Source organism: Arachis duranensis, chromosome 6, assembly GCF_000817695.3.
Source record: "Arachis duranensis cultivar V14167 chromosome 6, aradu.V14167.gnm2.J7QH, whole genome shotgun sequence".
NCBI lineage: Eukaryota > Viridiplantae > Streptophyta > Magnoliopsida > Fabales > Fabaceae > Arachis > Arachis duranensis.
The window spans coordinates 75,279,766-75,301,514 of NC_029777.3; the positions used below are offsets into that span (position 1 = coordinate 75,279,766).

At 33.7% G+C, this 21,749-nt stretch overlaps 1 protein-coding gene across 1 annotated transcript; it reads left to right on the forward strand.

Moving 5' to 3' along the window:
- Positions 1-2,658: 2,658 nt before the first annotated feature.
- Positions 2,659-9,357, forward strand: LOC107494110 (protein NRT1/ PTR FAMILY 3.1). Its single transcript, XM_016115140.3, has 4 exons — positions 2,659-2,882; positions 7,312-7,529; positions 7,614-8,173; positions 8,255-9,357. Exons 1-4 carry the CDS (start codon positions 2,759-2,761, stop codon positions 9,189-9,191), a joined length of 1,839 nt encoding a protein of 612 aa, XP_015970626.1. The 5' UTR covers positions 2,659-2,758; the 3' UTR covers positions 9,192-9,357.
- Positions 9,358-21,749: the final 12,392 nt, after the last annotated feature.

Sequence of the window (21,749 nt, forward strand, 5' to 3'; positions counted from 1 at the left end):
CAAGGCTAGTCAATGGAAACAAGAGTCAACTAACTACCCAAGAATTACCACTAAATGTCGGACATTATGACTCTAGTATCCTAGGAACTCAAACCACAAGTCAAGGTGTAAAAATCTACTCAAAATCTAAAGTTAGCATTTTCACAAACACCTTGTGTGCATAAAAGTAAAGTATGGAAAATTGCAAGGAAAATTATAAAACTATACCCAACTATCAACAATATCAACGATAAACAAGCAATCAAACATAGAGGAAGCATGAAATAGTAAATTCATCAATCAAAACTTCAAGAACTCAAAATTGCAACTATAAACAAAGCACTTGAACCAAAAGAAAATGAAAATAAAGACAATGTAATTAAATAGGAAATTAAGAGTACTTACAAAAGAGTCAATCAACATCCAAAATTAAAGCCTGCTATAAAATGCTACAATTGAAATTGCATAAACCCTAAGAGAGCAATGCTACACTACTCCTACTCCTACTCCTATGGAAGCTTCCTAATACTAAGAAAAACTAAACTAAAACCTCATGTAAAGTGAGCTCCCTTCATATGTATTGATTCTCCCCTTATATAGAACTTTAATTCAGCAATTCAGCCTTCCAAAATGGGCCAAAAGCCCCAAAATATGTGCAGCACGTGTTTCATTAATGCAATTACAAGCAGGGACCTGTGCAGATGCACAGATGTGTGCGTCCGCACACTTGGCTGAAAATTAACCTGTGCATACGCACACATAGAAATACTCGCTTGTGCGCACGCACACTTCGCTGTGTGTGCTTTTCCTTGTTTTCTTCATGTTTTCTCCCTTGTACATGCTTTCTTCCACTTTTGCCCATCCATTCTTGCCTTCAAGGCCTGAAATCACTCACAAACCATATCACGGCATCGAATGACATAAAAGTGGGATTAATTTGCTCTATTAAAACACAAAATTGCATGTTTTCACATTTAGGATCGAATTAGGAATCAAACACAAAAGTATGCTATTTTGGTGCTTAAGTGTGAGTTCATATGCTCGAATCCATTCAAATCAAGTCAAAATATATTAAAAAATATGGACTCATCAGTCATCTTCTTCTTTTCAGCTCTGATTCTATTTTTCACAGTTCATGAAACAAAATAAAAATATCTCCAGCATAATCTAATACACAGACCAAACAGAAGCTAAGTTATAAATTCTAGTTTGAGGTTTTGTTAATCAAGTTTAAAAAAGGCCATAGATTTAACTCCCCTTCTCTAGAGTATTAAGAACCTTTAAACTTAATAAGTAAAATTGATAAAAAAACTTAATAACATATAAAAAATTTTAGTGCAAATATTTGAATTAGTTGTCTTTATAAATCTATTTAATGGAAGAATTAATTACAATATATAATTGAAAAATCATAATATAAATTTACCTTTTTTTATTTAAAGAAAGAAAGAACTAACGATGTAAATGATATCCACAAAAATCATCAATAGAGATAGAGGTAGATTTTAGAGAAAAACTTAAGAAGATAACATTTTAATAAAAAAAATTTAATCGATTCTTTCATTGTAATCAATTTAATAAAAATTAATTGTCTGATTTATTTTAAAAATTGAAATGTAATAAATTAAAGATTTTATTTATAAAATGAATCAATTAGAGAATATTTATAAAATGAATCAATCAAATAGGATAGTCTCGCCCACTTTTACCGATAGAAGCATGTAAAAGTGAGTTAGATTATTTGATGGGACTCGCTCGACTTGACTCAGCTCATTTTATTAAATGAATCAAGCTTTAATTTTTTTAAATGCCTATTAGTTAAAAAGCTTAGGGCACATGCTTAAAAAAAAGCTTACGAAATTTATTAGACCAGCTTATCAAAATATTTTTTGTAAAATAACTTATTCTTAATTTAGACTTTTAATTATTTACTCGTATTAAACATAAAATAAACAAAAAAAATCAATAATTAAGATTAGTCAATATTATATTTTTTTCCAAAAAAATATTTATAATTATGAATTATAAATATAAATTATAATATGTGACTAATCATTAATATATAAATAAATTGTGCTTTACAAATTATAATTAATACATTTATCGTTAATTTATATAATTTACAAAATACATTTTTTAAATAGATTTACAAATTTATCAAACTTTTAAACAAGTCAAACTTAATTCTAAAAAAATATCTATAAAATTAATAAATCTAAACTTAGATCATCTATTTACAACATAAATTAAATTTATCGAAGTCAAAATCCGGCTCGAACCATTTTTACCATGTTGCACCGATTTGATGCTATGGTAGATAAATGACTAATTATTTATTAAAAAATTTTCTGGACTGGCTTCACTTATAATTCAATTCATTTTATTTGTATTTAAATTCATTAAGGCTTATCTTTTATTTACTAGATAAATCTAAACTTTTTATTTTATTATATTTTATATGAATGGATAAAGTTTAAAAGAATAACTTGATAATCATGTTAATCATATTTTCCTTACAAAAAGATAAACAAAAATATTAATACCCATAATGTAATATTTTATTTATTACCTCACCATATTTTCTGAGAGCAATATACTCTATTCTTTTCTTGAAATGTATTAGCCTAAAAATTAAACATAAATTAAATAGTTTTTGTATTGCGTTCCAGACATTCCCCTCTATAAATATTTGCACAGAGCGGGACTGGAAACAGATAATGTGATTAAGTTGTAGGCAAACAAGAGAGAGAGAGAGAGAGAGAGTGAGAGAGAGTAGCATATGGAGATAGAGAAGAATGTTACAAAGGGCAATGGAGAAAGCGTTGCAGAAGAAGAAAGAAACAAAAATATGAAGAGGAAGCAGTGCCGTCAAGGAGGCATAAGAACTTTACCTTTCATCCTTGGTTAGCACTCACTCATCACTCACTAACTATATATAATAGCTTTTAATTTAGTAACTTCTTCAGATTCCTTTCCTTTAATTAGTTTCAATGGTATATTCTTCTCTGATTCTTCACCTTCTTCTCATCCATTTCCTCTGTTTTCTCTTGCCTTTCTGCACTTTCAGTCATAGTTCCTCTGTTATATATTGTTTATAACATTTTAAAACTTTAATATTGTTCTTTTGGTATAGTGTAAAACTTTAATATTAAGTTTACAAATCTTTCGCTTCAGTTTTACCTCCAGCGAACCTTATATGAGAAATTGAGAATAGTTAAAAAAAAAAAGCAACTTAATCCAGTATTCCGGTGAAGCATATTTTCTATGGGCTGGTAGATAATTACTTTGAGTCTAGTACTCCACTCCCTATATGCTTTGCATACATTATTTTAAAATTTTTTCGATTAATTAATTTGAAGAAATTCTTTATAAACGTAAGTTCAAAGAACTACTACAGTTACGTTGATGGAATCTATGAATTGTAAATGTATCTTGTCTTATATTTAAGTTATAAGACTATGTAAAAACTTCTCTTAGTTTTGTCCTTGTTGTTAATGTCTATTTAGTGTATGTATCATTGATTCATTGTCCCTCGATTTACTCCCTCCATCCAACAAAAATGTAAATCACTAAGAGTTAGGGTACTTATTAATGTTTTAAAAATAAAAATGGGATCACTTAGATAAAAATATCAAAAAACGTTTTTTTTAAGATGTTTTTTAAAAATTAAAACTTAATACATATAATTAATTAAATTGTGTTATTTTTATTAAAATTAGGTTGGACAAATTAATTTAGTCAAAAAATTAATAAATTAAAGTTTGAATTGGTCTAAATTAATATTTTTTTATAAAAAATAATTACAATATCCCTATTATAAAAAATAACTAAAATATCCTTATTAGTGTCTTATAAATTTTGAAAATTCTAAATTCTAACCCTATAGCGACAGAAAAGAAAAACGTTAGAATTTAGGATTCTCAAAATTAATATATATAATAAGGGTATTTTAGTTATTTTCTACAATAGAGATATTATAGTCATTTTTTATAAAAAATAATAATAATTTAGACCGATTCAAAATTTAATTCACCATTTTTCAGTCAAATTAATTTGTTTGGCCTAATTTTAATAAAAATAATACGATTTAATCGATTATATGTGTTAAATTTTAATTATTAAAAAATAAAAAAAATATTTTAGACGTCTTTATCAAAATAGCTCCCAATAAAAATTAATTGATAAGCTACAAAAATTTAATATTTTAATGTATTTATTAAATATTAAAAATATTAAGAACTTACTTTAATAGTAACATTAACAAGTGTATATCAAAAGAGTATCTGTTATCCACCATTTTGGATTTTGATGAGAATACTAACTAAAGATTAAAAATAGAAATATACAAAAATTGTAAAAATTACTTAATAAGTACATAAGACCGTTAAAATAAGAGAAACTTTAGCTAATCAATACTTTTATTATTTTGTCTTGTTTTCAAACTAACATTAATTAATTTTTTATATTTTTATATTAAAAATATGACCCTAACATTCTTTAATAAAAATAAAGCTTAATTTTGATAAATTGATAATGTATTAATTATACATAAATTATTCTTGTTTATTGAATACACTAAACATCAAAAATAATTTCATAAGAATCAACTTAACAAATTAAGTCTTATAAGTACAATTGTTAGCAAAACCCAAATTTCTATTCTTGATTAGTGTCTTTAAAAGTGAAAACACTGGTTATCAAAACTCTGATTATTAACGTGTTATTAATAAGTAGACTAGAGTAACAGACGGGTTGACGTGACAATAGTTAGGCGTTAATTTGTTTCGTATATGAACGCCGTTACATCTAAATGGTATGTGTATGTACGAATAAAGCCATGAACATGGTACCCTCAAATTTAAGTAATCGAGGCAATGTATGAAAGGGCACAAGAAACAGAATTCTGGTGTGAAAAGGATAAAACCACCTACCTTTGCATTATTGCCATTCGTCCACCATCAATAATTTTCAATTCATACCAATAATTTTTCTTTTATTTATTTTTTTTGGCACTTCCATTAAAATGTCTTTGTGTGAGGATAGCATTATAAATCATTACCTGAGTTCATATATTTAATTGAATATATTTGATTGAACTATCTAATAATTCGTAATACTATATATTTTTACATAAAAATATCTACATGAAAGTAACCACACTATTTTCTTTTATTTTAGGTTCTTATAAGCTATAAAATATAAATATTTTTAACTTTTTATATTTATTTATATTACTCAATTCTCTAATAGTGGCTACTTTTAATTTTTTAAATAACTATACACTTTGAGAGTTTTATTTCTTGAAAATAAATTTTTTCAAAAGTTAATAATGACATTAGTTAATTTTTATTCATATTCCTACTAACAAAAGTGATGGAAATCAGAATAATTTTAAGAGAATATGATTATTAGTCGTATAAAAGATGAAAAATTTCTCTAATTATATATTTCTTTAACTCCATGGGGTCCTACTCCATAAAAGTTTAATCCTTTTTATGATTATGGTTCCAAACCTTATTGTCATTAATTATAAAAAAATTATTTAATTTTAATTTGTATGTATTTAATGATACTTATTTTTTCTTCGATACGTATATATCACCTAACCGTCCACCTGTATTTAAAAAGTTTAGTTTTATATTTTTAAATAATTTTTCAATAATCAAGTGAAGGTGAAACACTGAAACTAGACTCTACAATTTTCACGTGCAAATGTGCTGTAATTGATTCGTCTATAATACCTGTAGGTATTGTCCATTTATGGATAAGCGATAAACAAAACATAGGACAAATGATCAATAATCTACAAAGAAATAGTAACATATTAATTCATAAAGCTATTTAAATAGAAAGCAAAAGATGGAAAACACTTCACATGCTCTACATAAGATCGAAGCATCCTTGTATAGTCACGGATGATATTTCTTCCCCTAGTTGCATATAGTTTAATACCTGATTTAATTTCTCTAGAACTCTGTCTTATAGATATTTTAGCTAGACTAATAAAGAATAATTTTCAAAACCGAACAGAGTTGCAAAAAGTTGTTGAATTTTCAAAACCGAACAGAGTTGCAAAAAGTTGTTGCGTATACATGGCTGCTTGTTGTAGAATTATATCTACAAACTAAAAATAAAAAATTTCAAACGTATATTAATACATGAAATACTATATATATTGACTCTTAGATTTAACTACTAAATAAGATATATATTTACTGAGTATAGATCCGTTAAAATTGGTTAAATTCGTTGAACTAATTCATTTATTTGTTAAATAGATAGATTTTTGTTTTTAAAATTAGGTTCATTAAAATTTCGAACTAAATGAATTGAGATCGATTAATTTAAAAAAAAAATAGTGGATTAAACGGATTAACCTGAAAATTAAACAAGTGGTTTGTTTAATTTGTTTGATTGCATTTTCTAAAAATAAAATCAATATTTTCTAATATTTCTTTTAAATTAATTTGAAGATCTGACTCACCCACATTGAAAAAATTCAGTCGTTTAAAGATTTTGGCCAAAAAGTAATATTTTTTGTCAATTTTTTTTAGTTTAGAAATGGATTTTTTATCCAATTTTTTTTAAAAGATGATAAATAAAATACAAACGAGTCAACTTGTATAATCTGTCGAATTTGGCATAAACGACTCGAGCTTGAAAATTGAGGTTGATGAACAAATAAAAAATAACCGAATCAATTCATATTCATATAACCTACAAACTTAGATGTGAGTCAAGCCCAAACGGGTGGAAGTGACATGTTTCATTGTCTTACTTGACTCCATGTTATATCAATGATAAATATGATACAATTACTTCTTTTAAATATTGTATATTGTGTTAATTTGACAACTATAACATCTCAATGCAACAATCAATAGCTAAGTATATTTTTGGAGAGATCATTATTATATCTATATCACCAGCAATTAGGTATATTGCACAATTGTCCCAAAATCAATAGCTAAGTATATTTTTGGAGAGATAATTATATCTATATACCAAGAAATAGGCATATTTCCACACGTGTCCCATTAGTGCACGAAGTGTTAGTTCAATAGTTGTAAACGATGATATTTATCAGAATATATAGTAGAATATCTTAACCTTTTAACTTAGATGTTCGAAATAGTTTAAATTCTACAAAAATAATTCAACGATAGAAATGGAAAACAAAATCTTACAAAACATGATTAATATTGAATATGAGGTGTTTACCCGATATCTATGTACGATAGATAGCAATTACATAGATTTTATAGAAGCCTCCTTCTATATGTAAAATTAAATTATATGGAGATGGTGGGTGATATGCAAATATGTTTGCAGCAAATGAAGTGTGTGATAGATTTGCGGTGGCTGGGTTCTCTGGCAACTTGATAAGTTACCTGACACAAGTGATGAACATGCCATTGGTAGCAGCCTCCAACACACTCACAAACTTTGCTGGAACATCAAGCTTCACTCCTCTCCTTGGTGCTATCATTGCTGAGTCTTTTGCTGGCCGCTTTTGGACCATTACTATTGCTTCTCTCATCTATGAACTGGTTTCCTTTTTCCCCTTCTCTTCTCTCTACAACATATTGAATAGCATTGCAACTAATTAGGCACATTTTTTGTTTGACATACAGGGAATGATTAGCATGACATTATCAGCTATACTTCCACATTTTCGTCCACCACCATGCCCAAAACAAGTGAATTGCCAAGAAGCCACATCCTCACAGCTATGGATATTATACATGTCTCTACTCCTCACATCTCTTGGCTCAGGTGGCATTAGACCCTGTGTGGTGCCCTTTTCAGGAGACCAATTTGACATGTCCAAAAAGGGTGTGGAGTCCAGAAAGTGGAACCTGTTCAATTGGTATTTTTTCAGCATGGGCTTTGCTTCACTAAGTGCTTTGACAGTTGTGGTTTACATCCAAGACAACATGGGGTGGGGTTGGGGGCTTGGGATTCCAACCATTGCAATGATGATATCCATTGTTGCATTTGTGGTTGGCTTCCCTCTCTATAAGCATGTCAAGCCAGAGGGCAGTCCTTTGATTCGTTTGGCACAAGTGGTTGTGGCTGCTATCAAGAAGAGGAAACAACCTTTGCCTTCTGATGCTAAGCTTTTGTACCAAAATAAGGAGCTTGATGCTAGCATTTCCACAGAAGGAACTCTTCTACACTCTGATCAATTTAAGTAAGTCATACTAGATCAATTTTCAGTTAGCTGAAAAGCCTATAGTCTTTCTCAATGACTCCTGAATTTATATTGTTACAGATGGTTGGACAAGGCTGCAATTGTAACAGAGGAAGATAGCAGAGACCCAAACGCAGAACCAAAGTTATGGAAACTAGCCACTGTCCACAGAGTAGAAGAGCTGAAATCAATCATCAGAATGCTTCCAATATGGGCATCAGGAATTTTACAAGTAACAGCCTCATCACACCTCCACAGCTTCGTCATCCAACAAGCTCGATCAATGGACCGCCACCTCTCTCCCTCCTTCCAAATCTCCCCTGCCAGCATGTCCATATTCAGTGTCCTAACCATGATGGTCGGCGTCATACTCTACGAGCGCCTCTTCGTTCCCTTCGCCCGCAGGTTCACCAAGAACCCTGCAGGCATCACATGCCTGCAGAGAATGGGAGTAGGCTTCGTCATCAACATTGTGGCAACTATTATCGCCGCCTTCGTCGAAATCAAGAGGAAGTCTGCCGCAGCAAAGCACCATTTATTGGACGATCCCAAAGCCACGATTCCAATCAGTGTCTTCTGGTTGGTGCCGCAGTATGTAATTCATGGAGTAGCTGAAATTTTTTCGTCTGTTGGACATTTGGAATTCTTGTATGATCAATCACCTGAAAGTATGAGAAGTAGTGCTACTGCTTTGTATAGCATAACTTCGGCCATTGGGAATTACATTGGAACGTTGTTGGTATCACTGGTTCATGCATACACCGGTAAAGAAAGAAATTGGTTACCTGATAGGAATCTCAATAGGGGTAGATTGGAGAATTACTACTTTCTTGTTTGTGGAATTCAAGTTGTTAATCTCATTTACTATTCCATTTGTGCTTGGTTTTATACGTACAAGCCTGTGGAGCAGGAAAGTACTAGTGAAATGAACAAGGAGTATCATGATTTGGAACGTGCCAAGGAAAATGTGTCATCTGTTGTTGTAACAGATGGTAGAGATGAAAATGGAGATTTATAGTATTAGTTAGTTAGTTATCTGCCATTGGTGAATAATGATATGTAGCATATATAGAACAGAAGCACAGGTCGGAGCATGTATATTGTTTTATCTACCATATTTTACTATGTACCTTGATAATTTGACATAAGAGCTACTCTCTTAAAATACTAAAGTATTATTATTATTATTATTATTATTATTATTATTATTATTATTATTAAAATAAAGTGATAATTAGGTCCTAAAAATTTTGTATTTGGACTATTTAACCTTTGAAAAAAAGGTAACAATTACATCCTTTAGAATAGCTTATGGTGAACTAGTTATATTCTTCTGTCAATTCTTAATGTAAAACCTAACGGCTCTTTTGACGTGTGCTATTAAAGTGAATGAGGTGTCCGTTAAATACCAAAGTAAAATTATCCAAAATAATGAGGACAAATTGATCCTTCAATGTGATTTGATTTTAATCTCTTTCAAACCCTAACTGTGCAAAATCCTCAATTAATGACCTTAAAGGTCTATTGCAAAACCCTAACACAGCACAAAATGAATAGTATTGAAAGCTCAACAAGCATGAAATGTCAAAGGAAAAGGAATGAAGGCAGCAGTTGGAATGGTGGGGGACGAGTTAGGTTGAGGATTTTCTATCGTTACATCACATTCTCTTTCTGATTGTGAAGTGTGGCGGACATTATATTCCAAGAGTGTGGCGGACACTATATCCCAGATAGCAATGCCTCTAGTGAGATGGTAGAAGATTGAGGATTTCCTTCTTGTTGTTCTTCCTGGAGATGCACGACAGAGAGATTATGTCCGAGTTAGCTACTGAATATGTCAGGTCTGGCAGTTGAACCGACACGTGAGCTCATGGCTAATTGGACAGACATGCATCATGTACATTTGTTTGCTATTGTTTGAGTGTGTATATTTGTCTAGGTTTGCCTAACTGTTTAATTGCTAATTGAAATACTTGTCGTACTTGTTCTCTACTTGTGTTCGCTTTGTACTGCTTATTATTTGTGTATAATTTCACTGTTGAGACATGAGACTTGGGATTAATGATTATTATGACTATGGGAATGAATGATATCAGTGGTAATTCAGAAAATGCTAAGCATAGCGAATTAACCATGTATTGATTAATGTTTGTGATTATAATTACTGTACTAAATGCTGGACTGAACAATCGTGGTATTGAGATTTGGATAGTAATATATTAGAAATGATTGAAATTAAAGGTAGATATGAAACTGAGATTTAGTAACTTAACCTTGTATGGATTAGAAAGAAGTCTAGACTTGAACCTTGTGAATTTGGAGACTAGGATTACCTAGCGGGTTCATGTAGTTTTATATAGTCTCTATTTAGAACTATTACCCTACTGGAAACCTTTGGGTTCTCACTCGTTGTGAAAATTGTTGATTTTTTCAGATAACAGGACGTGATATATCTCGTGCGGGATTCGGTGGTGAAGCGAAGCAGACTTTATTTTTGAAGATTAATCTATTGTTAGCATACTTCTCCATTGCTGAACATATATTTGTATACTTTTCAATAGAGATTTTGTTATGGAGAAACAGGATTGTATTTTTGTACTTCTGATTTTGTAATATTTTCTAGCAGGCCTTGTCTTTGAGGGTCGAGACTAGTGATTATTATGTATCTTATTTTGAAACCTATGTATATACACATTCTGCTTTGACATACTATCTTCGCTCGTGTTAACAATATATATATATATTTCTTTTAGGTGTCGTAATGCCTAACCACCTTTGATTTACGACTTAAGTGTAAAGCTCTATGTGGTAAGGTGTTACATTATATTAGAGAAGCACATCCAAAATTCCAGAACTCCATCCATCTAAGAACTATTGTACTAAGGCTTAAACCTAGGGGTGGGAATGAACTGAAACATCCTTGAAGCTATTCCACTACTTACTACAGTTGTGCTTTTTGCAGAAATACCGTCGCTTGGCCTTGTTGTTGGTTGAAGTTGTGGAGAAGGTAGTGGTGGAGCTTGTTCTGGCCTCATAATTAAGAGTATATATACCCATTTTTATCCTCAAAGAATTTCAGACTAGACACTTTAGTCCCCAACTAAACTTAATTACTTGATTAGTCCCTAACAATTAACTCTGTCAGTCACTTAGGTCCTTTACTCCGTTAATCCTAATGGAGGACAAAATAGTCCCTGACAACTCTAACAGGGGACAAAATGGTCCCTGATCTCCTCTGTTTGAAAACGACATTGTTCTCTCCCAATTTCCATCATATCTTGCATAACACTAATAGTCTAACACTGTAACTTCAAACTACACAATGCACATTCTATAAATTTAATGTTCACAAGAAAAAAAAAAATCCTCCACGGGTTGAGTTGCTGATGTGGTTTGTAATTTTAGAGAGATTGAATACTAGAGATAGATTATGTAAGTTTAAGATTGTACCAGAAGTAGAATCCTTTTGTGTTTTATGTAAGGATAGATTGGAGACGGTACATCACTTGTTTTTTTTTCATGTGATCGTATATGGAAGTTGTGGGGATCAATCTTAGTGAATTGGAGTGTGATTTGGGTTTGGCCAGGAACCACCAAAGAATGCTTTGAGGTGTGGATGGATAGAAAGATAAGAAAAGATATGAAGGAAGTGTGGATAGTGTTATTTTTTTTTCTGTAACATGGTGCACATGGAGTTGTAGAAATAACATTGTCTTTAATAATGGAATGTTAGTATTAGAGAAGTTAAAGGAGGAAGTTGTAGAATGCACAAATCGATGGTGTCAAGATCGACAATATAGGAGTAATTGATGTACTTATGAGTGCAAATATCAAGTCTAAGGTGAATAAGAAGACATATGAAGTTGATCTTTGATGCATGATTTACTGATCTATGAAAAAGGCCAATAATTCTGCAGAGTAAAGTTTGAAGGAGAATGATCATGATTTGATGTTGTATAACTGATCGGGTTCATCTTGAAGTGTCTTTGGAGGAGATAAAATCATTATATTCTTTTGCTCCATGTTTGCTGTTTTATGCTAGTTTTTATATTTTCTTTGTAGTTATTGCTCTATTTTTATTACTGTTTTTTGGAACTACTCCGACTTTGTTTGGAATTAGGTGGAGATGTACTTATCTAAAAAAAAGAAAAAAAATCCTCAACTTGTTCTCAACCAATTCATACTCAGGAAACTAATGCCTATGTCTCTCAACTAGTTGTCATCTTCGATGGATCCCATGAATCCATACAGCAAGTCATTTGTTAAGACTCTGGAAAAGAAGGAATGAAGCATTCGGTGTCTATTTCAAATGAGAATTTGCATATGATGTCGAAGGAGAATCTTCTCATGATGTCCTAATGTCCAACAATCTATATTGCTTACCGGAGAGTGGAGAAAGGCGTGCCCTTGGAGTAGTTGTGGAACTTGGTCTTGAGGATGTCGTGGACATTGTCGGGGTTGGAGGTGATGTTATGAAAGACGTGAAAGTGGATGCTTTTGGTGGGTGAAGTGCAAAGGAGGTGGATGTACCAGTCACAAAGATTTAGGAAGTGTGTGGTCTATGACATGTTGAGGTAGGTGCGACACGTGTGACAATTACACCATTATCTTTCTTTTATGCGTACATACATACTTATAAATTATCGTAATACTATTACATCCACAAACAGAATAATTATACAAGCATATATATATATATACACAAAGCCCTATCACAAAGATCACAACTCCTATCCCTCTTAACGAAAATTTGAATACAATAACAAAGGCGAAGGAAAAGATATCTATAATAATATAGTCACCAAACACAACTAAAAAAATGAGTTCGTTTAACAGCAGTGATCGATGCTCGTCTTATGAATTCTTTTCTCGAATTCAATTTATTTTATTTTTAATTCCCTCCAATCTCTTACTCATTAATTCCCTAACCTTAATATTTATTTCAATTTTAAAGTTAAGTGATTATCCATTCAAAACAAAAATCATCAATCACACCACCACAAGTCAATGTGCATATCAAATTTTCACTAACTTACGAAGTCATATAACTTATCCAATAACAACCTCTGGCTCAAAATATAATCAATCACGACCTTCGGCCCAAATATATAATCAATCACACTCAAACCAACATAATCCGAGCCAACACATCACAATCATAAGTAGTCACACAGACAGTCAAACAATCACACATAGAGAGCAAGTATGACAATTAGTATAATTAGTAATTAACAGGAGGTCAATTATGCAAACCATGTAATTTTAAACATATACAATATGATGCATGCCTGTCCTACTAGCCATGAGAGTGTCATCTCACCCTCTCCATGGAGGTATAAACTGTCCCAAACAACAGAGAATGCCGTCTCACATCAACGGAGAATGTCGTCTCACCTTTCATCCGAGAGAATGGTCCTATCTAGGATATAGGGCCCATGCACACTTTTCAATCATAATCACAATCTATTTAGGATATAGTGCCATGAACACTCTTGGAATATAGTACCCATCACACTTTTTAATCATAATCAAACTCAAGCCGTGAGCGAGATATAACCACCGTCCTCATTGTGGGCAGGATAAAACCACCATCCCTACGAATCCACAACGCACTGAGCAAGCAGGACTATGCTACCATCCTTGCCAAGAAATCAATAATCATTTTCAATCTCAAACACGCAAGTAGGATATGACCACCATTTTAACCAATCAATAATCATTTTTCAATTTCAAAGACGCAAGTGGAATAAGACCGCCATCCTTGCCAATCAATAATCATTTTCAAATACCTTCTTTAATCATATTTAATTTATCAAAAATCCTTATCGAGAAATTACTCAAGTTAATCTATTATATCCACCCCAGCATATTCAAAGATTTTAAAATGGTTTTCAGTCTCCATATAGAGGTTACGGAATTTTACAAACTCGTCGAAGAAATTTAATAATTCAAAACAACATTCAAGCAATCATACGACTCAAAACCTTTTCTTTAACTAAACTTACGAAAATTTTCCAAGAATCAAAATATTAATTGAACATAATCATTTTGTTCTTAAAAGGTTACTTTAAAATTGCTAGGACGTCCCAAAAATATAAGAACTCCGCTAGGGAGACAATAAGAAATCTTGACAATGTGTACAATGGGCTGGTGATTTAGCCCAAATATATATAAAAAATAAAAAACACTCTATAAATTATCTAAATAAAAAATCACTCATTTATTTCAAAAAAAAAAACTAACCATCCCAACCCCTAATTTATCAAAGCATTTCACTCAAAAATCCTTTTCTTTCCCAACCGGCTGTCACCCCTACTTTCATTAATAATCATCCTACTTTACCGTCGCTACTTGGCTTGCCACACGTTGTCACTGGCGTCGCTCACCTATAGTGAAAATAACCATCTATTTAAGGATAAAAATAATCATCCGCATACCTAATCGAACATCCAACATATTTTAATTTTATATAACTAAACTCAATCCAATCAAAATAATCATCCACATAACAATTAAAATAACCATCTGCATACCTATTAAAATAGCAAGGACTACTCCAGTTGTAGGTGGTGGAGCATCTAGTCTAGGAACTCAGCAGTACCCCCTGCACTTTTCAACTTTGGACTTAGATGCCATGGCACAGCAGGGGGATCCGGGAGTACCTGTTAGTTTTGGAGCCAGAGATATATAGAATACAGGAGCTCTACCTGAATTTCAGGTTGGTCAACAGTTTCAGGATAAAGAGGAGGTCGTGTTAAGCGTGAAGACTTATAGTATATGCCGTGGAGTTGAGTACAAAGTGTTCGAATCTGATCATCGCAGGTACTATGGAAAGTGTAAGGAGTTTGACAACGGGTGCACATGGCTAATTCGGATTAGTCTTCGCCAGCATAGAAGTATTTGGGAGGTAAAATGGTACAATAGACATCATACTTGTCTGGCCACATCGATATCTTGTGATCATAGGATGCTTGATTATCATGTGATATCGGCCTTCATACTGCCTATGATTAGAGATGATGCTGCCGTCTCGATCAAGGTACTGCAGAATGCAACAAAGGCATATTTCAGGTTTAGACCGACTTATGGGAGGGCTTGGATTGGCTAAGCAGAAGGCAATGACACAGATTTATGGAGATTGGAAAAAGTCATATAATGATTTTCCGTGATGGGTATTGCGTCTGCAAATCATGATGCCAGGTAGTGTTGCGGTGTTGAGGACGAGTCCCGTGTGAGTTGGTGGGCAAGTGGATGAGTCATCAGCTTATTTCTATAAGCTTTTCTGGACATTCCCACCATACATCGAAGCCTTCCATCATTGCAAGCTGTTGGTTAGTGTCGATAGGAACCACTTGTACGACAAATATGGGGGTACACTGCTTGTAGCGATTGCTCAGAATGGCAACTCCAATATCATTTCTGTTGCATTCGTACTTGTGGAGGGTGAGAATGTAGAATTCTTTCTATCTCACCTTCAGTAGCACGTAATGCCTCAACCAGGTATTCTAGTAATATCAGATAGGCACAATAGGATAAAGGCCGCATTGGAGGCTCTTGATGGTGGTTGGCTTCCACCTAATGCATACCGGGCATTTTGTATCCATCACATGGCAGGGAATTTTTCCCTGAGTTTCAAGGACAAAGATGCACGGAGGTTTTTAGTGAATGCTGCTTGATGAGCGGATATTTTATACGCTTTTTGGCATAATTTCATATAATTTTTACTATGTTTTGTTTAAGTTTTATTATGTTTTCATAGGTTTAATGTAAAATTCACATTTTTGGATTCTACTTTGAGTTTGTGTGTTTATGGTGATTTTAGATATTTTTTGGCCAAAATTGAGGAGCTTGAGCAAAAGTCTTATTCAGAGACAGAGAAAGGACTGCAGATGCTGTCAGGATTTGACCTCCATGCACTCGAAGGAGCTTTTCTATAGTTACAAAAGTTCAAATGGCACTCTCTTAACGGCTATGAAAAGCTAACATCCAAGGATTTTCAGAAATATATAACAGTTTATACTTTGCTTTGGAAATGAAGGCTCAAAACTGGCATTCAACACCAGCCACCAACCTCATTCCTGGCGTCCAGTGCCCACAGGGGAGCAGCTGGCGTCCAATGCCCAAAAGGGAGTCCCAAGCCAGTGTTCAATGCCCCTAAGGAGTTCTAGCACGTGGAGACACCCTTATCTTAGCCCAAACACTCACCAAGTGGGCCCAAAAAGTGAATTTTCGCACAATAATACTAGTTTATCTTATTTCTGTAATTCTTAGTTAGCAAGATAGTATATATAGACAAGAGTTCACCCTTGTTAGAAACTCTTGCCCACTTTTACGTTTTCAATTATATGTTTCTGTAAGCATGAGTCACTAACCTCCTAAGGTTAAGGTTAGGAGCTCTGCTGAGTTTCATGGATTAATAATATTACTATTCTAGTTCAATATGTCTGATTCTATTCTCTTATGCATTCTCGTTCATCATCTTATGAATTGAGGGTGACTGATAAACCATTATTTTATGGTTTATCTTGTGCTAATTTGAGTGATTTTTATTAACTCTCTGCTCACTTATTCATATAATTTGCATGAGTTTACATTTTCCTTCTTGATTTTGTGCTATGATTGAAAACATGCTTCTTGGGCCTTATATTTGCTAATATTAATCCGCTCTTATTACCTTTTGATGCTTTGATATGTGTGTTAAGTATTTTCAGAGATTACTGGGCAGGAATGGCTTAGAGGATGGAAAGGAAGCATGCAAAAGTGGAAGGAATACAAGAAACTGAAGGAACTGCTAAAGCTGTCCAGCCTGACCTCTTGGTACTAAATCGACCATAACTTGAGCTACAAACGTCCAAATGACACAGTTTTAGTTGCCATAGCTGCCTTGAAGCCAGGCGATGCGCACACGTGGATCACGGGACGCGTGACCTGGCAAAAACCCAATCCACGCTAACGCGTGGACGACGCTTCCGCGTGACTTTACAGCTACCTATACGTACCAGAAATCGCTGGGGGCAATTTTTGGGCTATTTTCTACCCAGTTTTTGGCCCAGAAAATACAGATTAGAGGCTATAAAGTGAGGAAAATCCATCAATTCATACAATAATACAGATACAACTTCTCATATACATAATTTTAGGTTTAGATGTAGTTTTTAGAGAGAGAGGCTCTCTCCTCTCTCTTAGGTTTTAGGATTAGGATTTCTTCTTCTCAATTTCCAGGTTCAATGTTCCTTTTATTTATTTTTTCAATTTAATTTATGAACTTTTCCATGTTAGATTTTATTTCTTTTTTAATGCAATTTGAGGTATTTCAGATATATGATTTTTATTTAGCTTACTATATTCTTGGCTTTGGTTGAGTAATTAGAGACTCTTGAGTTATCAAATTCTTTTGTTGATTGATAAATGGAAGTTGCTAATTGACTTGAATTCCACTAACTCTAGTCTTTCTTTGGGAATTGACTAGGACTTGAGGATTCATATTGATTTATCCACTTAACTTACCTTCATAGTTAGAGGTTGACTAAGTGGGAGCAATGAGCAATTCTCATCACAATTGATAAGGATAACTAGGATAGGACTTCTAATTTTCATACCTTGCCAAGAGTTTTCTTAACTATTGACTTATTAATTCTTGCAATTAATTTCTCTTGTTCAACTTTCAAAAACCCAAAAATAATGTTTTCCATAACCAGTAATAAAACACACCTCCCTGCAATTTCTTGAGAAGACGACCCGAGGTTTGAATACTTCGGTTTATAAATTTTAATGGGTTTGTTACTTGTGACAACCAAAACTTTTGCACGAAAGGATTTTCCATTGGTTTAGAAACTATACTTACAACGCGATTACTTTTATGAAATTCTTTACTAGCAGGAATCCAATCGTCAAAAATGGCGCCGTTGCCGGGGAATTGCAAACGTGTGCCTTATTATTGGTTATTGTAAATATTTGTTTTTTGCTTGTTTATTTGTTTTTATTTTTGCTTTTTCGTAAATTAAGAGGTTATTGGTTTTTATTTAGTTATTAAAATTTTCAAAAATACTGTTCCTTGTTCTTTCTTGATCTTCAAGCTGTTCTTCGTGTTCATATTGACCTTCAAGTTGTTCTTGGTTGTTTTCTTCGTTTTGATCTAAAAATTTTAAGTTTGGTGTCATTTTAATGTTTTTCTCTTTCCTCATTAAATTCAAAAACATCTTTTCTCTTTATTTTAATTGATTTTTTCAAAAATTACAAAAAAATTCAGATTTTTATTTTAAAATTTTTTTATCTTATCTTATCTTAGTTTTAAATTTTAAAATTCAAATCTTTTTCAAAAATCATATCTTTTTTAAAAATCTTATCTTATCTTATTTCAAAATCAAATCTCAAATTTCAATATTTAAAATTTCAAAATTCAAAATTCAAATTTCAAAATTTAAATTTAAAATTTTAAAAATCAAACCTTTTCAAAATTTAAACCTTTTTCAGATCTTTATCTTATATTGTTGTCAGTGTTTCTAAGTTTTAGGAGTTTATTTTCATTATTTTTTATTAGTTTTTTATTTTAATTTCTTTAGCTACTATGAATTCTCACCCCTCTGGTTTCAAGTTTGGTTCCAATGTTGTTGTAGGGAATAGAAGCTCTAATAGGAACAGGCATCAAGGTTGGAAAAATCAAAGATGGGAGGAGCCACAGGGATTTGATTAACCCTCTTGGCAATAGCCTCCGCCAATATACTATGACCAAGAGCCATTCCAAGAAGCATATAAAGATAATGGCTATAGTGAGTGCTCTTTTGATTATCAACAACAGCCACCATACGCCTATGAATCCCCTCCTCAACATAGTTTTGGACCACCATACTTACAAGCCCCTTTTCACTATTCACCTTCATATGACCCTAACCCTTATCCACCATATCAACCACCATATGAACCATACATAGAACCACCACCTCAATATACACCATCTCCATATCCTTATCAAGAGGAACCACCTTCCTATCATGCACCCTTTCTTCAAAATAATGAATCCTCATATCCACCCCAAACCTCCATGGAGAACGCACTTACCTCTCTCATTGGTCTCACCTCTAAACTCTAAAATCTTATATCCCGCATGGACCAATCCTCCACCTCCAATATTCAATTCTCAAGCTCTAATGCGCTTCCATTTCAACCACATAATGATCCACCCATCCCATCACCATCCTCCATGGAAGAGCACCCACATCCATCAATCCAAGAGCGACATGATCCCAATGATGCTATTGACATAGAAAGAGAAAGAAGGGATCGTCTTAGAGACGCAATGGATCGATTGCACGCAGCCTTATTTTTAGAGGAGCAAGAGGAGGGCCAAAATGCGAAAGTAGGAGAGACCCTTGAAGATGAAGAAGTAGTTGAAGGGAGTTGTCATGGAAAGGAAATCATAAAGGAGGAATACGATTTTATGCTAAAATAACTGGACGAAGCTGCAATAGTTAAAGAGGAAGTGGTTGAGAACTTAGGAGATGCGGAACCTCCATTTGAACCTCAACTCATGGAGCCTCCTTCCAAGACAGTTGAATTAGATGTTGAGGAGGGTGTACAACCTCCAAGGCATATCATGGTTGAAGACTTTGCAGAGGTTGATCAAGAGATGGAGATTAAAGAAGAAGAAGCATAGCCTCCCATGCCCTTGGTAGGCACTGAAGAGGAGATTGAATTGGAAGAAAGCTACCAAGAGGAAGCGGCTGAAGTTGAAGAGGCTTGCAAAGAGGTGGAAAAATTCAAAGAAGAGCACAAGGGAGTGGAGCTTGCAAGACCATCGGAAATACCTCTCCCAAGGCCAGTACCATCCAATACAACATTCAAGTGGGTAAAATTCCTATCCTTAACCTTTACTTTCCCACTTGAATATGGGCTACTGGAGACGGATGGTCAACTTAGAACTCTTTGTGGCATTAAGAGTAAGAGGAAGATGGTTAGTGGTAAGAGTTGTCCTGCAAGGTTCAATATGGTTGCATGCTCCAAGTTGAAGTGCAGATGTTGGTATAATTCTCAGTTGATTGGGTTTAGGAGGATGTTTAGGCGCCTAAATGAGAATTCCAAGGCTGAACCACCCGGATGAAATCATCATGATCCACTTGAAGGCGGGTGCAGAAACAAGATTTGGGATCCAGGCATACATGAGGATCAACTATGGGAGCTCAAAGCTTGTGAAGAACTACACCAAAGCTTGGTGAATTAACTTGGAGATGTTAGAGCTTATTGGAAGTCCAAGCATTGGTGGAAGTTTCAGGATGAGTTCAAGCACAAGCCACCATGACAAGGAGCTCGCCAAATGTCCAACTTAAGGACTTTAACTAAAAGTGCTGGGTGAGAGACAACCCACCATGGTATAATCATTCTTTTTATTCCTAGTTTATTTTCTTTTTATTTTTATTAGTGTCATTCATAATGTTTGCATTAGCATCTGCATACTGCATAAAAAAAATCGCACGCGACGCGTCCGCGTCATAGGTGCCTTGGACACAGAAAGAAAAGAAGCAGGGAGTCACGCGAAAGCGTGGCTGGAGGCATGCCTTAGGCACAAGCATGCCACGTGAACGCGTCACTGACGCGCCTGCGTCATTTTGGAAAATAGCCTCCCCACGCATGCGCGTCACCCACGCGTACACGTGACCCTGCAAAATCGACGTAAAAAGGTATATGGAAGCAAGTTATGATGGAGTGGGGCTGGAATGGTACTAGAAGCACAACCCCTACCACGCGTCCGCGTCATTTTTGAAAGTCAGGCCATTCACGCGTGCGCGTCACCCACGCGCACGCGTCACCCTAAATTTTGGCAATATGCAAACGAAACAGAAAGTTGCACAAACGCGAGGCTGCTCTCGCGCCAATGGCACAAATCAAGTCACGTGTATGTGTGCCCCACGCGTACGCGTCATCAGAAAATTTTGCAACTCATGCGAACGCGTGTTCCACGCGTCCGCGTCGACTGCGCCGCACAACTTATCCAGATCAGGGCCAAAAAAAAATCTTATGTTTTCTTCCCCAATCCTAATTTTTCCTTCCTCATTTCTTACTTACTTCTTCTTCTTCCTTTCTTTCACTTCTCATCCTTCTGCGCTCTTATCCTATTTTACTTAATTTATTTGCATACTTTTATTCATTACATTTTAATTTTGTGCATATTTTTATTTTCTTTTCTAAATTTATTTTTTTTCAATTGGGGTTAAAATTTTTCTTATTCAACTGTTTCATCTTTTTCTTGAATTATTCTGGTGCTTCATGACTTGTTTTATTCTGATTGGGTATTATTATTCATAAGTCAATGCTATTCTTTTATGATACCTGTATTCCTTTTGTATTGATATGCACTTATACTATCTTGCATTACCCACACTCTCTTTCCCATTGTTGCAATTCTTGCACTATTGATATGCCGTATGCTTCTACTATTTTCTCACTGCATGTTGTAGCTACCATATAATTGAGACCCTTATTATTTGGCATTACCCACTCATATTTTATTTGTTTTCTATCATTATTTTTGGGTTCCTGTTCTTCTTTTTCTCTTCTTTTAAGCTGGCCACCGAAGAAGGAA